The sequence below is a fragment of the Physeter macrocephalus genome, chromosome 4 (assembly GCF_002837175.3).
Source record: "Physeter macrocephalus isolate SW-GA chromosome 4, ASM283717v5, whole genome shotgun sequence".
Classification (NCBI taxonomy): domain Eukaryota; kingdom Metazoa; phylum Chordata; class Mammalia; order Artiodactyla; family Physeteridae; genus Physeter; species Physeter macrocephalus.
This window is the reverse complement of record NC_041217.1, coordinates 140407080-140425895: the sequence shown is the minus strand read 5'-3', so window position 1 is coordinate 140425895 and position 18816 is coordinate 140407080. Positions and strand designations below refer to the sequence as shown.

At 36.7% G+C, this 18816-nt stretch overlaps 1 protein-coding gene across 8 annotated transcripts in view; it reads right to left on the bottom strand.

Moving 5' to 3' along the window:
- Positions 1 to 18816, bottom strand: part of TUT4 (terminal uridylyl transferase 4) — a 153058-nt gene that overhangs the window by 44283 nt on the left and 89959 nt on the right. For all 8 annotated transcript variants that reach the window (XR_003679635.2, XM_028489393.2, XM_024119799.3 and 5 more), the window contains exons 9-13: positions 17630 to 17756; positions 6834 to 6953; positions 6454 to 6666; positions 3009 to 3183; positions 237 to 937 (exon numbers count right to left, since the gene is read on the bottom strand). Coding sequence is in view for 7 of the 8 variants with exons in the window: in XM_028489393.2 (XP_028345194.1) it covers positions 237 to 937; positions 3009 to 3183; positions 6454 to 6666; positions 6834 to 6953; positions 17630 to 17756 (1336 nt within the window). In the remaining variant the exon portion in view is untranslated. The remainder of the gene's footprint in view (positions 1 to 236; positions 938 to 3008; positions 3184 to 6453; positions 6667 to 6833; positions 6954 to 17629; positions 17757 to 18816) is intronic.

The window sequence follows — 18816 nt, the reverse complement described above, 5'->3', positions numbered from 1 at the left end:
AGAGGCCACAACAGCGAGAGGCCCACGTACCACAAAAAAAAAAAAAAAAAAAAAAAACAAGGCAACTACGGGCAAAAACACAAAAAGTAGAAGAAACATATACCCCAAAAAAACATTCCAAAACAATACTCTACCATCATAGAAGCTATCTTTACATTTCTGAATCTAAAAACTGTAAATACAGAGTCATACAACAACCCCAAAACCTTACAGATTGTTTACAAACTGTATCCTACCTTGCCAGAGGTTAAAATAAACTTATCAAACACAAAATATAATTCCTGGGTGGGGTGGTTATCATCATCATTAAGGTCAGAAGCATCTTCTGTAGCTTTGCAGTTGCAAGAGGTAGCAGATGTGTCAGTGCATACAATGTGATGTGAACTTTCTGTTTCTAAATTTGACCTGCAGTCTGTACCAGCAGATTCACCTGGTTCAGGGGATTTACAATCAATGCAATTACACTGGGTGAGCTCCTTTTTAAAATAAGTTTCTGAAGGTACTAAAACATCTTGTTTCTTAATTGATTTTGGCTCTAATTCACTGCTTTCACTGGTGGAAAGAGATGAAGATTCCTGTCCATGTTCAGCCAAATCTAGTTCATTTATCAACAAATTATCATCTTCAGTAATACATCTCTGTGATGTACATTCCATTTCTTCATATTTATCAGGCTGACCTCTTTCTGCACTTATTTTTTCTGTGCTTTCCCCAAGTAGAATGCAACAACTGGATGCCATATTTTCAGACTTCACTGGTTTCTTATTGCTTATTTTTCCCTTCTCTTTTTTCATGGAATCCACTGTAGATTTATTTCCACCCTTCCTCTGAGGACAGGCAAAATACCGATAAGTTGCCCTGAATCTCTCCACAACATATTCATAAACAAGCTGGCTGTTTAAGCTCCGTGCAACATTCCTTTTGATTGAAAATGGATCTAGTTAAAAAAAAAAAAAAAGGTCAGTAGCTAAGTATCTATTAACAAACTACATTTCCAAGCTTATACAAACAGCTACATTGTCAGCAGAGTGCATTTTCCCAAAATTTTTCTAAGGTAAACTCCCAATGAGAGTTCCTGCAAACTGAGTAGTGGAAATAAAATAGCAACATCTTTCCTTTGTTTCTGTCATAAAATAAAAAACTAAAAGAAAAAGAGAGAAAAGAATAAAATAAGGTAATTAATGAGAGGATGGCTGAGGAGGCCAACTCAGTAATTACAAAATTTCAATGATGAAATTGCTAGAAAAAGCTATGCCAATATGCTTCCCTATACTGTCTTTGAATGAAATTTTTCAAGCTCCAGGACCTAGTAGCAATTTTCATCTCATCACAATATTCTTCAGTTATATACTCCTTGCAATTTAAACAAATAAAATATAGCCTAAAACTCTCCAGGCTTCAAGTTATACTGATTTTAAGATTTAAATTCAGTAATATCAGAAAATTAAAGAGAGAAAGAAGGAGAAATAATAGAAAGAAAAGTAGAAAAAAAAAACTAAGAAAGTAAAAATTAAACCAAAATTTAAATTCTGATCTGGTCTAAAATGGCTATGCTGGGGCTTCCCTGGTGGCGCAGTGGTTAAGAATCTGCCTGCCAATGCAGGGGACACAGGTACGAGCCCTGGTCTGGGAAGATCCCACATGCCGCGGAGCAACTAAGCCCATGCACCACAACTACTGAGCCTGCGCTCTAGAACCCGTGAGCCACAACTACTGAGCCTGCGCGTCTGGAGCCTGTGCTCCACAAAGGGAGAGGCCGTGACAGTGAGGGGCCTGGGCACCACGATGAAGAGTGGCCCCCAAGCGCCACAACTGGAGAAAGCCCTCGCACAGAAACGAAGACCCAACACAGCCAAAAATAAATAAATTTTAAAAAAATAAAAATAAAACAAATAAAATAAAATGGCTATGCTGAAAAGGCTTGCGTCAACTGAATCCTCATTATTAAGAGCACAGAACAGAGTTCTGAAAATGTTTCCGGGTTTTTGGATTTTATAAGCCTTAAATACAAATATGCCCCAGGAAAAAAGAACAGTGTCACCCAAAAGACAATACACATTTTCTCCACTACTGAAGATCATTAAGTGAAAGGATTAACAGGCCAGGCTTCAGATTGTTAAGACTGGGGCATCTGTTACTTTTTACTGTTAATCTAAATCCATAGGCTTTTAAAAGCTTTACTTAGCCTCTTTCCCTTTTCTAGAAGAAAAAGAAGGAAAAAGAAAAAAAGGCAGAGAGAAATTATGATGGTTGCAGGCTTCAGAGCTCATTTATTTACCATATGTAAGCGAGTACAAGGTGTGAGTACGTGTTTGAGTGTATGAGAATATTTGTAAGTCCAACTCACAGTAGAGAAGCCCTGCAGAGGATGGAGGGAAGAGAAGAATGTGTAGTCTAAACAGACTAAAATGATGGACAGAAATTCCATTTCCTATCTATAGAAAGTGAGCAAAATGTTGTGGAATTTAAATTTTTTATTAAGAATTTAGAAGCCATACTATTTATTTCTGTATCTCTAAAGATCTTAATGTTCTTGGGATGTGATGTGAAACCTTATTTGTCAGCATCAATTGTTCTTTTTTCCTTTAGCTTAGCCATATTTAATAAATGAGGTACTTCACAAGACAATGAAAAAATTGATTTTAAGATTATACTTTAACATAATTTTATGACACAATATATTTTAAAATATCTTACAGTATTCATATAACTATTCTATTTTTCTGTATTTTTGAAATTTTCCACAATTAAAAAATAAAAATAAAGGCATGTATACAAGCTAATTACCCTAGTCATTATAACATTTACAGATTGGAAACTTTTAAGTAAGCATTAATTCTATAAAGCTATCATGGACTTGATAAAGAATTGATCCAAAATATATAGTGACAACCTAGTGACATATAGTGCTACAAAGGCAAGGGATAAAATTTATAACACTACATTAGAAATAGATGATGAGCGGCACACACAAAATTCTCCAAATGAAATATAACATATTATCTCACCTTCAATGGCTATCCGCCTTTTAGGCCAGTTTTTGTTTTCTCTTGTTAAAATATCTTGTATCCGTACACATATGACGTATTCCTCCAAAGCAAAATCCAGTGTGTAAAATTTTAGCAGCTCTAACCATAACTGTCCCAGGGACACCTGATTTGGTGTTCCCAATGTTAAAGGAGACTGGAAAAGAAAAAATACCTTTCATTTAAACTTCACAAAACTATAGAACTGTTTAACTTTCAATTTAAAAAGACCTTAGAGATCACCTTTTCAAAAACTGAGGCATGAAAGAACAGGTTGCCAAAAAGCAATTTGTGGCACAGCTGGGAACAGAGTGTCCCAGATTACTGACTCCTAGAATTTTATGTTCTTTCCACTAAACCAGTGATGCTCAACCTTGGCTGCACATTAGAATCACATTGAGAGCACTAAAATTCACTAACGCCTGAGCTTGACACCACTCCCATCTCCCATACCTTTCCCAAGACTGTGATTTAATGGACTGAGATTTTTAAAGCTTCCTAAGTGATTGTCCTGTGCTGTGCAGCCAAGGTTGCTAACCACTGTATAACAACTACTATAGCTCCTCCATTGCAGCAATTATTTTTAAAATCTATATAAATGCCCAGGGCTTTCAAAAGCTAATTCCTTCATTCAACAAACATTTTAGAACCCACTGTGTCCCTGGCATTGTTCTGGGGATATAAAAAAATAATGGGAGCTCCCACTTAAACCACGCATCACTCACTCTTCTAAGTGCTGCACATATACAACTATTAATTCTAACAGCTATGAAGTAGATACTATAGGGCAAGGATTTGACTCAGGACCACCTGGCTACTGGGTCTGCAATGCTAATCATTATAGCATACTGTGACTCAAACAAGGTGAGGTCCTATTTCACAGACTATTAGGAGAGGAAGAGACCATTTAACAATTACAATGAAGGCTACATGCTAAAATGGGTCTCTGAAATCAGGGAGTTCTTAACAGAAAAGGTAATACCTGAATTCTAAAGCAATTAGCTAGATGAATGCAAGCCAAAAGTGACCACTAAGGCATATAAAGGCATAAAAATCATTCACTCATTCCATTCTACAACTATTCATTGAGTGCCTACTATGTGCCAGGCACTTGGGATATATCCGTGAAAAAAACCAAAGATCCTTGCCTTAGTGGAGCTTACATTCTAGGGGAAGAAGACAATAAGCAACGAACTTAATAAGTAAATTACACAGTAAGTTAGAAGAAGAAAAGTGCTGTGAAAATAAGAAAAAGTTGAGTAGGTTTAGTAAAGGGGGTGGGATATGGGAGATTTCAGTGTTAAATATAGTCAGGATAGGACTTGTTGAGAAGGTATGATCTGAAGAAGAGGAAAAAGGGTTCTAAAAATAGGAAACAGAGCAAACACACTAAAGTAGGAGTGTAAACAGCTTTAAAAAGAAAACTAGTGTGGCACAGAGAGGAGAGGAAAAGAGGGAAACAAAGAGCTAATCAGTAAGAACTCTGGCTTTTATTCTAAATTAAATGAGGAGCCACTGAAGCATTTCAAGTGTGGGGAGGGAGAAGGGCATGATCTGACTTAAGTTCTAGAAGAGCCATTCTGATTGTTGTGTTGAGACTATAAAGGGGGCAAGGGTAAATGCAGGGAAACTTATGAGTCTGTGGTAGTAGTCCAGGCCAGAGATGATATGGCTAGGAACAGGATGGTAACAGGGGAAGTGGTCAAACTGTGGATATATTTTGAAGTAGAGATGACAGGATTTCCTGACAGACTTGGTATGGGGTATGAAAGAGAGAAGTAAAGGATGACTCCAAGGTTTTTGACTGAGCAACTGAAAGGATGAAGTGCCATCAACTGAGATGGGAAAACTGCATGGGGAGCAAGGGGAAGACCCAGAGTTCAGTTTTAGACACATTAAGATTAAGACATCTATTAGACCTCTTAGTAGAAACATTAAATAGCAGGTTGGAAATACAATTATAGAGTTTAGGAGAGAGGTGTGGCCTAACATTTAAACTTGGGAGTCATCATCATATAGATGGTACTTAAAATCCATGGGATTGGATGAGATCACCAAGGGAGTGTAGATACAGAAAAAAGGCAGGGATCAAGGACTGAACCCTAGAATACTCCAACATTAAAGAGATTGGAGAGGAAAGGAAGAACCAACAAAGAGGCTGAGAAGGAATAATCAAGCATGGGTGTGGTATCCTGAAAGTCAAGTTAAGAAATTTTTTAGAGAAGGAAATAATCAACTGCAAATGTTGCTGATAAGTCAAAAAAGATAAAAATTGTGAAATAACTATTGGATTTAGCCATGTGGAGGATACTGACACTGGCAAAACAAGTTTTGGCAGATTGATGGGGGTCAAAGCCTGAGTACAGTGAGTTAAAAGGAAACAGAGAAATTGGAAATAATGTATATAAACAATTCTTTCAAGAAGTTTTCCTGCAAAAGGGAGCAAGGAAATATAGCTGGGAGGGGAAATGGTGTCAAGATTTTTCTTTAAAGTGGGAGATATAAAAGCATGTATGATTCAGTAAAGAATGAAAAATTGGTAACCTAGGATGGAAAGAGAAGAACTGCTAGAGCAATGTTCTGGAATAGACAAGAAGGGATGGGACTAAACACACAAGTTAATATAATGACTTTAGATAGCAACACAGGAACTTCCTTTATGAAAGCTGGCAGCAAGGCAGAGTATGTGAGTGCAGATAGTGGGAGATGGTGGTGGGAGTGGGAAATTCTCTTTTGACTGCTTCAGTTTTCTCAGAGAAGTAATAATAAGCAAGATCATTAGCTGAGGGTATTGATGGTTTGAGAAGAGGGTAGCAGGTAGTCTAGGAAAGTGGAAGAACTGAACATGTGCTCGGGAACTACATATACTTCAGTATAGCTAGAGCAATGATTTCTGTAATGTTCACATTTTTGTAATAATGTCTGTCTACTTCAGAAGACTACATGCTTCTAGAGGACATAATCCATGAATATACATCTCGGGTTCTCTAGCACTCAAGATAATGCCTGGCACATAGCTGGTCCTTAATAAATGAAGTTTGAATGATTAAATAAGCAAGCCATCCTCTAAAGGAGCACAAGGCCTTTATTTCTTCACCAGTCTGGCAACATAATCCCCATATGCTAAAGCTCTGGTCACAGCCCAACTCCTGAAGGAAATTTTTCTTATCTAAATGAAAAAGATACAAAGAATTACCTTGATATGATTCAAACAACAATACAAGCCTTTCAAAATGAGGTATATATTTAATTAGGGAATCTTGGTACTGAAAAACTAAACCAGATCAACCCCTCACTTTACAGATGAGGAAAATGAGGCCAAGAGGCTTACTCAAGGTCAGTCAATCTACTATTAAAATAGCTTCAACTGAAGGCATCACAAATTCAACAGATAGAAAAGCCAAAAACAAAAACAAAAAAAGCTTACTTTGCCATGTTTTTCCTTCATGGCATTACTTTGGTTGTCTGTTTCTGTCTTCTTGGTATCATCTTTTGGTTGGTCTGCCTTAGCTTTGTTTTCCTCAGCAATTGAGTTTTTCTCAGTTGCACTACTTGAATTATATTCCCACTTCATAAACGTCTCTTCTACTATGCCCTTCAGCTGAAAGTCATCCATTCTTTTTGGGTCAAAGCCTTCAATCTATATAAAAAGGCATTCCAAATTGGTAGTGGAAAATTATTAAAAGAAAAAAAAAAGATGGACAAACAGACAAACCAGAATTCCAGCTTTAAACGCGTGAACAGAGCACTCTGCAAGAATGAACTACATATATACATGTGCATACCATGTTACAAACTGATGCTTACCCAACTTCCAAGTAAGCAAGGAAGAAGAGGGGGTTTTCTTTGTTGTAGAAAAAACATCACCATTAAAGCAAAACAGTAAGAAGGGATTCCGCCATCAGTTTGGGAGTCAATATAGCACAACTGCAAAATGAATGGGAAAAAAAGTACCACCATTTAACTTTCTTTCTGTTCTCCTCAAAATAAAAGTAGCTTTTATCTTCCTACCATAATCATTGTTATAAGTTCAAATAATGACAAATATAAGGAATGACCTGAAATCACACCACCCTGAAATAACTATTTATATATTGGTAACCATCTTTCCATTCATTTCCTTACTGCATATGAAGATACATATATATTTTAGTTAAATGGAACCATATCACACATAGTGCTTTTACTGTGGACAGCTTTTAAAAATCTCATTATCTTGCCTCTACTTCTGCCTCGAAGTTAACGATCTTCTATGTACTCTTCCATGCCTTCTTCTATACTCAAATAACCATATACAAATATACATACATTCCTATTTCTATATAAATACAGGGAGCATATTATAATTTTTGTCACTGTTTTACCAAAATAGACATCTCTCTGTATATTACTCTTCTCCCTTAACAATGCACCAAGACAGTCCCTCTTAGTCAATTAGTATATATCTAACACATCTTTTAAAATGGTTAAATTATAGCCTATGATCTGGATGGTTATTCAACAGTTCCCTCACCCAAGGACTTTCACATTTTGTTCTAAGTTTGGCCACTTTAAACAGTCCTGTAATATTTATCCTTATACATTTTCCTAAATAGTGGTGCTCATTTCTATGAGCTATATTCCCAGGAATGTGTTTGCTGGATTTTAAAATGTGATATATTTAAATTCTAATAAATATTATAAGATTGTTTTCCAGAATCAGTACAGAAATTTCTCTTTTCATCAGTAACAAGAAGGTATACACATGCTTCCCAATACTAGGTGTTACAACCTTTTTTTTCTTTAAATATTTATTTTATTTACTTATTTATTTGGTTGTGCTGGGTCTTCGTTGCGGCTCGCCTCCTCCTTAGTTGCGGCTCGCCTGCTCCTTAGTTGCAGCACATGTACTCCTTAGTTGCGGCCGGAAGGCTCCTTAGTTGCGGAATGTATGTGGAATCTAGTTTCCTGACCAGGGATCGAACACAGGCACCCTGCATTGGGAGCGCAGAGTCTTAACCACTGCACCACCAGGGAAGTCCCTATCTTTTTTATTCTTTCTTTTTAATTAAAGTATAGTTGATTTACAAAGTTGTGTTAGTTTCAGGTGTACAGGTGTTACCACTTTAAAAAAATTATCAACAAGATGGGTGACATATAATATCTAATAGTTACTTCAATTTGCATTTCCTTGATGCTGAGGTTATACAAATTTTCATGTATTTACTAACCATTTGGATTTGCTCTTTTCTGAACTATTAAATCTTTTGCCAGTTTTTCTATTTTCATCAATACATATCGATTTGTATGTGTTCTTTTTTATGTTATAAATAATAACTCTTTATATCTGATATATGCATTTGAAAAATGTTATTTTTTCCTAATCTGCTTTGGCATCATTTATGGTGCTTTTTATCATATAAAATGTACTGTTTATATAAATAGTTAAATATGCTTATATCTTCTAGGTTTCCTACCATGGTAAAGATGTTTCTCCAATCCACAGGTTACATATACATACTCTTAAATTTTCTTCTAAAATTTTGAATTTTCATTTGAGTGGAATTTATTTTTGCATTTAGTGTGCTAAGGGTCCAACATTATTTTCTTCAAGAAAGATACAGTTCTGACAGAACCATTTATTAAATAAACCATTGTTTCCTCACTGAAATCTTTTATTCTTTTCATAGATTAAAATCTCATTTACACTAGGACCTACTTATGGGCTTTCTATTCTGTTCCACAGATCTACTTGTTTATTCCTATGCAATGGTATACACTTGACTAAAGCAGTTTTATAGTGGTAAAGCACATCCTCCTTCACTAGTTTTCTTTTTCTGAATTATTTTGGCTTCTCTCAAACATTTATTCTTCCACACTAACTTTAAGATTACATTATAATTTTTTCCCCCAAATTCTTGGTAATTCTAATTGAAATTATTGTACATTTGAAAATTAATTTAAGGAGACTTTACATTTTAGGGATACCATCTCCCTCTCCAATAACTTGGTGTATTTGCATTTTCCAAAAATTTAGGAGTTGTCATCAATTACTCACTTTCCCTCACCTCTTGCATCCATTACCTCTGCAAGTCCTACTTCCAAAACTTATCCCAAATCTGTCTACTTGGCTTCATATCCATTCTAACCTAGCACAGATCATTATCCTCTCTAGCTGATCACCACAACAGCCTGTTCACTGGGTTCCCTATTTCTACTCTTTACCCCCAAAAGACCTTTTCCAAGCATAAATCACGTCAAGTCATATACTGCTTTTAAAACTTATCCTGTGCTTTCCCAATGTAATTAAAATACAAGTTCCTTACCACTGGAAGTGTCTGTCTAACCTCATCCTCTACAACTTTCACTCTCACTCGCTTCATTCCAGTCACGCTTGCCTTTTTCTGCTTCTTAAGAGCTCATCCTCACCTTAGAGGCTTTTTACCAGCTATCCCTTGGATGTTATTCCCTGAGACGATCAAGTGGCTGGTTATGCTGGTCTGAGTTTATATATCACACCCTCAAAGAGACTTCCCTGACCATCCAGTGAAATGTCACTCTCTTATCACATCACCTCATTTTAATGGCACTAAATTCTACCAGATATTGTGTTATTTATATATTTGTTTACTGTCTGATTCTTCCAAAAGTATGTAAGCTTCATGACAGCGGGACTCAGTACATCTTGTTAGATGTTTCCAACACCTAAGAACAGTATTTAGCACATAGGAAGCATTTAACAAATGTTTGCTCAATAAATAAATTTGTTCAGATTTTGTTTTCACCATTCAAAAACACAATTTTCTTCCTGTACCCTTATTAAATTTATTCGTTAGTATTTATAATTTGTGTCACTGTCATGAAGATAAAATTTTTCCCTGCTTCTATTCTATAAGATTATTTTTATGACAGAGAAAAGCTACTGATTTTTGTACGTTTATAGTGTATTTAGTCATCACAAATTCTAGCAGTTTTTAACTAGGGTTTTCTAGGTATACAATCATATCATTAGCAAAGAGAACACCTTATTGTTTTTCTAATATTTACATTCATTACTTCGTTTTCTTTCCTTGTTGCATTTTTTAAATCTCCAACAAAACAATGTATAACATAATTGATGAACATCTCTGTAATATTCCTTATTTTAACACATATGGCTTGAGTAATTCACTTGTTTAATGATGTTTGGTATTGTTTTGTTTTGGGGTTTTTGAAAATAGTGTTTATCATTTAGTTCCATTTCTAGTTAAGAGTTTTTTTTTCAAGGAAGAACATGCCTTATCAGCATCTAGATGTTTTTTTCTGCTTCAAATTGTTAATATAATAAATTATGTTAAAAGATTTCCTAATATTAAACTAGTCTTACATTCCTGAAATAAATCCTGCATGGTTATGGTATATTACCGTTTGATACACTAATATATTCCACTTGCTTATATATATATTTTTTTTATGTTGTGTTTTTTATTTAATTTTCCTTTTGGCTGTGTTGGGTCTTCGTTCCTGCGCATGGGCTTTCTCTAGTTGCAGCAAGCAGGGGCTACTCTTCGTTGCGGTGCACAGGCTTCTCATTGCAGTGGCTTCTCTTGTTGAGGAGCATAGGCGCACAGGCTTCAGTAGCTGTGGCGCATGGGCTTAGTTGCCCCGCAGCATGTGGGATATTCCCAGACCAGGGATCGAACCCGTGTCCCCCTGCATTAGCAGGCGGATTCTTAACCACTGCGCCACCAGGGAAGTCCCCACTTTTGTATATTTTATTTAGACTTCTGCATTTACTTAAGTAAGATCAGCCTATAATTGGATTGTTATTATTTTCTTCTTTACATAATAAAGACGTAGCATAATCACTAAAGCCTTAATGGCTTAGTAAATTTAAGAATATAATTTGAAATAAAAGAGGATTAAAAAACACTTAAAAAAAGAGCTTAGGACTTCCCTGGTGGTGCAGTGGTTAAGAATCCGCCTGCCAATGCAGGGGACAGGGGTTCAATCCCTGGTCTGGGAAGATCCCACATGCCATGGAGCAACTAAGCCCATGCACCACAACTACTGAAGCCTGCGCGCCTAGAGCCCGTGCTCCACAGCAAGAGAAACCACCACAGTGAGAAGCCCACGCGCCGCAATGAAAAGAGTAGCCCCCACTTGCCACAACTAGAGAAAGCCCGCGCGCAGCAACGAAGACCCAACACAGCCATAAATAAATAAATACATAAATAAATAAATAAATTTAAATAAATAAATAAATTTGAAAAAGAGCTCAAAATATTCCACTAGAATAAATTCTCATTTATCCAGGGTATTAGGACAAAGGGTATGCTGCCTAATGAATAAGTTAACCAGAAACTTCTTTGCAACTATAAGGAGCTGCTCATGTAAGCTGTTAACACTATCAGACATCTCACAGAGGAAAAACACTGAGGTAGTTTAACAGAGAGCTCTTAAAACACAGAGATCTCATATCCAAGATATGGAAATAACCTAAATGTCTATAGAGAGATAAATGGATAAAGGAAATGTGCTATATACACACAATGAAACATTATTTAGCCTTAAAAAAGAAGGAAATTCTGCCATTTGCGACAATACAGATAGACCTAGAGGACATTATTTATGCTAAGTGAAATAAGACAGGCACAGAAAGACAAATGTTATATCTCACTTATATGTGGAATCTAAAATAGTCAAACTAATTAGAAGCGAAGAGATTGGCGGCTACTGGAGGCTGGGGTAGAGGGAAATGGGAAGATGTTGGTCAAGGGGTATAAAATTTCAGTTACACAAGATGAATAAGTTATGGTGATCTAATGTATAGCATGGTGACAATAGTTAACCATACCGTACTACATACTTGAAATTTGTTAAGAAGTTAGATCTCAAGTGTTTTCTCACTACACACACAAAAACGGTAACTAAAATGGTAACTATGTGAGGTAACAGATATGTTAATTAGCTTGACTGGTGATTATTTCACAATGTATACATGTATCAAATCACCAAGTTGTATACCTTAAATATATACAATAAAAAATAAAAATAAAGTAAAAACCCCAGGAATCTCTTTTAGATGTCAGATATTGCTAAAATTAATTCTTATGTTAACCACAAAAAGTGGCTCTGAGTCAGGAAACTTGACTATAATGGACTGATAAGGCTAAGAGTTTTGCTGCCCAGAGTATTAATAGGCTTTCCCAGAAAACAATTTCTTATTAGTAGAATGCTAAGAATATAGCTACATAAGAGTGGAGACAGCCAGAGAACAATCAACAGCAATCTAATGATATCAATTAGAAGAATAAATTATAGGGCTTCCCTGGTGGTGCAGTGGTTGAGAGTCCACCTGCCGGTGCAGGGGACACGGGTTCGTGCTCCCGGTCTGGGAAGGTTCCACATGCCGTGGAGCGGCTAGGCCCGTGAGCCATGGCCGCTGAGCCTGCACGTCCAGAGCCTGTGCTCCGCAACGGGAGAGGCCACGATCGAACCCGTGTCCCCCTGCATTAGCAGGCGGATTCTTAACCACTGCGCCACCAGGGAAGTCCCCACTTTTGTATATTTTATTTAGACTTCTGCATTTACTTAAGTAAGATCAGCCTATAATTGGATTGTTATTATTTTCTTCTTTACATAATAAAGACGTAGCATAATCACTAAAGCCTTAATGGCTTAGTAAATTTAAGAATATAATTTGAAATAAAAGAGGATTAAAAAACACTTAAAAAAAGAGCTTAGGACTTCCCTGGTGGTGCAGTGGTTAAGAATCCGCCTGCCAATGCAGGGGACAGGGGTTCAATCCCTGGTCTGGGAAGATCCCACATGCCATGGAGCAACTAAGCCCATGCACCACAACTACTGAAGCCTGCGCGCCTAGAGCCCGTGCTCCACAGCAAGAGAAACCACCACAGTGAGAAGCCCACGCGCCGCAATGAAAAGAGTAGCCCCCACTTGCCACAACTAGAGAAAGCCCGCGCGCAGCAACGAAGACCCAACACAGCCATAAATAAATAAATACATAAATAAATAAATAAATTTAAATAAATAAATAAATTTGAAAAAGAGCTCAAAATATTCCACTAGAATAAATTCTCATTTATCCAGGGTATTAGGACAAAGGGTATGCTGCCTAATGAATAAGTTAACCAGAAACTTCTTTGCAACTATAAGGAGCTGCTCATGTAAGCTGTTAACACTATCAGACATCTCACAGAGGAAAAACACTGAGGTAGTTTAACAGAGAGCTCTTAAAACACAGAGATCTCATATCCAAGATATGGAAATAACCTAAATGTCTATAGAGAGATAAATGGATAAAGGAAATGTGCTATATACACACAATGAAACATTATTTAGCCTTAAAAAAGAAGGAAATTCTGCCATTTGCGACAATACAGATAGACCTAGAGGACATTATTTATGCTAAGTGAAATAAGACAGGCACAGAAAGACAAATGTTATATCTCACTTATATGTGGAATCTAAAATAGTCAAACTAATTAGAAGCGAAGAGATTGGCGGCTACTGGAGGCTGGGGTAGAGGGAAATGGGAAGATGTTGGTCAAGGGGTATAAAATTTCAGTTACACAAGATGAATAAGTTATGGTGATCTAATGTATAGCATGGTGACAATAGTTAACCATACCGTACTACATACTTGAAATTTGTTAAGAAGTTAGATCTCAAGTGTTTTCTCACTACACACACAAAAACGGTAACTAAAATGGTAACTATGTGAGGTAACAGATATGTTAATTAGCTTGACTGGTGATTATTTCACAATGTATACATGTATCAAATCACCAAGTTGTATACCTTAAATATATACAATAAAAAATAAAAATAAAGTAAAAACCCCAGGAATCTCTTTTAGATGTCAGATATTGCTAAAATTAATTCTTATGTTAACCACAAAAAGTGGCTCTGAGTCAGGAAACTTGACTATAATGGACTGATAAGGCTAAGAGTTTTGCTGCCCAGAGTATTAATAGGCTTTCCCAGAAAACAATTTCTTATTAGTAGAATGCTAAGAATATAGCTACATAAGAGTGGAGACAGCCAGAGAACAATCAACAGCAATCTAATGATATCAATTAGAAGAATAAATTATAGGGCTTCCCTGGTGGTGCAGTGGTTGAGAGTCCACCTGCCGGTGCAGGGGACACGGGTTCGTGCTCCCGGTCTGGGAAGGTTCCACATGCCGTGGAGCGGCTAGGCCCGTGAGCCATGGCCGCTGAGCCTGCACGTCCAGAGCCTGTGCTCCGCAACGGGAGAGGCCACAACAGTGATAGGCCCGTGTACCACAAAAAAAAAAAAAAAAAAAAAAAGAATAAATTATATTCATATACTACAATTTTTCTGAACCCTCAAATCGTGGAAAATCTGTGCTTTACTAAGTAACGTACAATGTGGATTAAAACTTCAAGATAAATAAAGCTGTTGGAAAAAAATCTTTGAGAGGAATTATTTCTAGGTTTCTTACAATAAACTCAGAAAATGAAAACCATTGGGAAAAGCTCTCTGCAACTAACACAGCTGCCAAAAATGAGACACATCGTTCTGTTGGAAACAAAAGGAACCACTCTGCAACCAGCTTCCCAACACGTTTTTTAGTGTCCTTCACTGATTGGTATGCTTAGAATCAATATAAATTTGAGTAACCTTTTCAAAGAGCCACTTTGGGAAACAAAGTTTATAGGCCACTTTTTTTTTACGAAATGAAAATAAGCTGAATACCATTTATAGTCTTCTAACACAGTCTACTTACTTAAAAGAACAAAAGAAGTGTGTGAGAAAACTTAAGACTATTTATGACCACTAAAAAATTAAGGCATAATTACATAGTACCATCCCAGAGGCAGCTATTTATTCCTTCATTCCTTATGAAGCCACTAACCTTCCTGGAGTTGATAAACTTAGTTTCCTGAGTAATGGCTAGTCTTTGTCTACCAGTCTCATCCCATACTCTGAGAAACTTTAGTTACTAGGGTTGTCACACCAGTCCTGTCCCTGCTGACTTATCACTGTTTAAATAATTTCACTTGGGGGCTTCCCCAGTGGCGCAGTGGTTGGGAGTCCACCTGCCGATGCTTAGAATCAATATAAATTTGAGTAACCTTTTCAAAGAGCCACTTTGGGAAACAAAGTTTATAGGCCACTTTTTTTTTACGAAATGAAAATAAGCTGAATACCATTTATAGTCTTCTAACACAGTCTACTTACTTAAAAGAACAAAAGAAGTGTGTGAGAAAACTTAAGACTATTTATGACCACTAAAAAATTAAGGCATAATTACATAGTACCATCCCAGAGGCAGCTATTTATTCCTTCATTCCTTATGAAGCCACTAACCTTCCTGGAGTTGATAAACTTAGTTTCCTGAGTAATGGCTAGTCTTTGTCTACCAGTCTCATCCCATACTCTGAGAAACTTTAGTTACTAGGGTTGTCACACCAGTCCTGTCCCTGCTGACTTATCACTGTTTAAATAATTTCACTTGGGGGCTTCCCCAGTGGCGCAGTGGTTGGGAGTCCACCTGCCGATGCAGGGGACGCGGGTTCGTGCCCCGGTCCAGGAGGATCCCACATGCTGCGGAGAGGCTGGGCCCGTGAGCCATGGCCACTGGCCCTGTGCGTCCGGAGCCTGTGCTCCGCAATGGGAGGGGACACAGAAGTGAGAGGCCCATGTACCAGAAAATAAATAAATAAATAAATAATAATCTCACTTGCCAATTGAACAAAAAAGATTTGTGTAGCATTTTAGAATTCAAAGTATATTCTCATTCATTATCTCATATCACTTTTGAAATAATCTCTCCAGATAGAAAAATTGAGGCTCAGATAGATGAAGTGCCTTGCTCAAAATGACACAGATATTTAGTATAAAAATTAGAGTTGGAATTGGTTTATTCCATTTCATAGGACTAAATTTCTGTAGTATGCCAGGCATTATGCTAGGCACAGAATATAATGAGATAAATAAGAGGAGGGATTCACCCTCCCTCAGACTGGTTCACTGCTCCCAGTCACTTCCAAGGATTAACAATCTTTCTGAAGAACTGGACCATGTATTCAACAAATATTTTATTAAATGCCGACTCTGCACTGGCACAGTAAAATAAGAAGCACTAGGACCAGCCGTGAATAAATAAAACAGACTAAAATTCCTATCCTTGCACGGTTTATAATTTCATGGAAGAAAACAGATCACAAACAAATATATGAATATGTATGGCAGGTGGCAGTAAGTGCTATGAACAAAATAAAGCAGGGTAAAGGCAGAGAGAGTGATGGAGGCAATGCTATTTTACACAGGGTGGTCAAGGAGACTCTGGTAAGATGAAATTTGAGCAAAAACTTGAAAAAAAGTAAAAGAGTGAACCATTCTGGATATGTGGGGTAAGAACATTTTAGATAAAGGGAATAGCAAACACAAAGGTGTTAGGTATGAAGACACCCCAACTTAGGCTTTCTGACTGTTCCATACTTTTCAAGCTGTCCTTACTCAGACAGCTGGTTCTGTCCCAACTATGGGGAGAATCAAAAGTCGAGACAAAATATTTCTAAAAGAATCCTCTGGCTATTTTTGTTCTCAAGTTATCACTCCACCACTACCCCCTTAATTCATCTTCTTTGTGTAAGACAGAGAATTTACTCATCATTCGTCTAACAAGTAATGAATACTACACTGATGAATACTATATAAAAAAACTAAAATCTCTCTCTCTCTAGTCATTTGGACTGATATTTACCACTCCTCGCCACCTCCAAGGGGTAACCTGGAGCACAGGGGGAACCACAGCCTTTAATAATATGTTAATTCTAATTTAGGAAACTTAGATAACGAATTCTTAGCAGTTGGCCCTTCAGAAATTGCTGCAGGGGGCATTTCCCTGGAGGTGCAGTGGTTAAGAATCCGCCTGCCAATGCAGGGGACACGGGTTCGAGCCCTGGTCCGGGAAGATCCCACATGCCATGGAGCAACTAAGCCCGTGCGCCACAACTACTGAGCCTGAGTTCTATAGCCCGTGAGCCACAACCACTGAACCCATGTGCCTAGAGCCCGTGCTCTACAACAAGAAAAGCCACCGCAATGAGAAGCCCGCTCACCACAATGAAGAGTAGCCCCCGCTCGCCACAACTAGAGAAAGCCCGCGCACAGCAACAAAAGGCCCAACGAAGCCAAAAATAAATAAATTCATTAAAAAAAAAAAAAGAAATTGCTGCAGGCTACCAATAATTTAGAGGAAAGAGAATAATGTTCTAAGACAGACTCTGGGAAAACAATATGCTAACAAAAGAATCTTAACTTGCATAACCATATCTTACAACCTTACAACCTTGACTTATAGTAAGAGTGAAAACTTGAGTCTCAAATACTAAGATGTGAAAGAGAATATTTCTACACTGCATAAAAGAGAATAAAGTATAATAATTAAACATTCTAAAATATATTAATAAACTCTATATGCCTGTGAAACTTTATTTTCATGTTCATTATCAGAACCTGCCACGCCACTTTCCGTCCACAGATAACTATTTTGTCCCCATATTATTATGATTTATGTTACATGTCAGTGTGAGAAAAAGCCTCAGTTATCTTAAATGTTAGGTACTTTTTTCCTCCATTCCACTTACCTTAGCCCAATAGCGAAAGGCTAACGCCAAGGGAGTAAAGACAGGTTCCATTTTGCCAAGAGCAGCAAGTAAATCAGTAGTGAGGCATGCCATATCATTTCCTGCACTCACTCTACAAAGTAAACCACTGTGAATGAGAAAGAAACAAATTTTCACTGTACTAATACCTTAAAAACCAGAATACTTCAAATCCTGTGGCTATCCTTTCCAGTCACCACAATTAACACCTAAGAACTCATAATAAAAACAAATGTTTTAATAAACTTAGAGCTAACAGAAAACTATATATCATTTCTATCACTAGAGTTCCATACAAATTAAAGATGTTTTAACTATTCATTTATACTTCAGAAATAAATTTTAACCTCACTTAGTATTTAATATTTAAGTTCATGAAAAATTAATTTCAAAAGCAGCATTAAGATTCACCAAAATTTGATTTATGTGAGGGGAAAGACATTGATATCATCAATGTCAAATAGTACAACATACCTTCCTAGTCCATTCTTTTTGCTTTGCACATGATAAAAACAAAAAATGAAATACTGAACTGACTAGCTATACTTCTTGACTCTAATTTTTCCTATCCAAGCTTTCATGCCTCTATTGATATGCTATTTTCAGATTAGAGATCAGAAAGAATTTATCTATTAATCCACAAGTAATGCTTATATGTAAGTGAAAATAGGAGCTACCTTAAACAGAGTGACAGAATTGTAGAAGAAACATTTTTGTGGCAGGGAAAAGAATGTGACTGAGGTTGCCGCAGAGGCAATTTGACACAATGTGGTAGGAAAAACACTAGAAGTCAGAATACCTCTACTCCAATTCTGATTTTCCCCTGAATAATTTGAATTTGGACAAATCACTTAATCACTCCAGGTCTCAATTTTCTACTTTAGAAAATAAGGAAGTTGAACTAGATCTCCAAAGATTCTTCTAGCTTTGAATAAGAAAACAGAGTAATCTTAAAATGTTAAGAAATAATAATTAATAATCAAGAAAAGAATACATTATTTCCATATTGTTTCCATCTCTCCCACATTGTTTTCAAATATGATTATTTTAGTTTCCTTTGTCAAAGGCATGTTGCTCTCTCAGTCCTATAAATATCTGAATAGAAAGCGAAGATCAATCTTCAATGACTCCTTGAATTTCAGTGAAATAAAAACTAGATTCTAATAGAT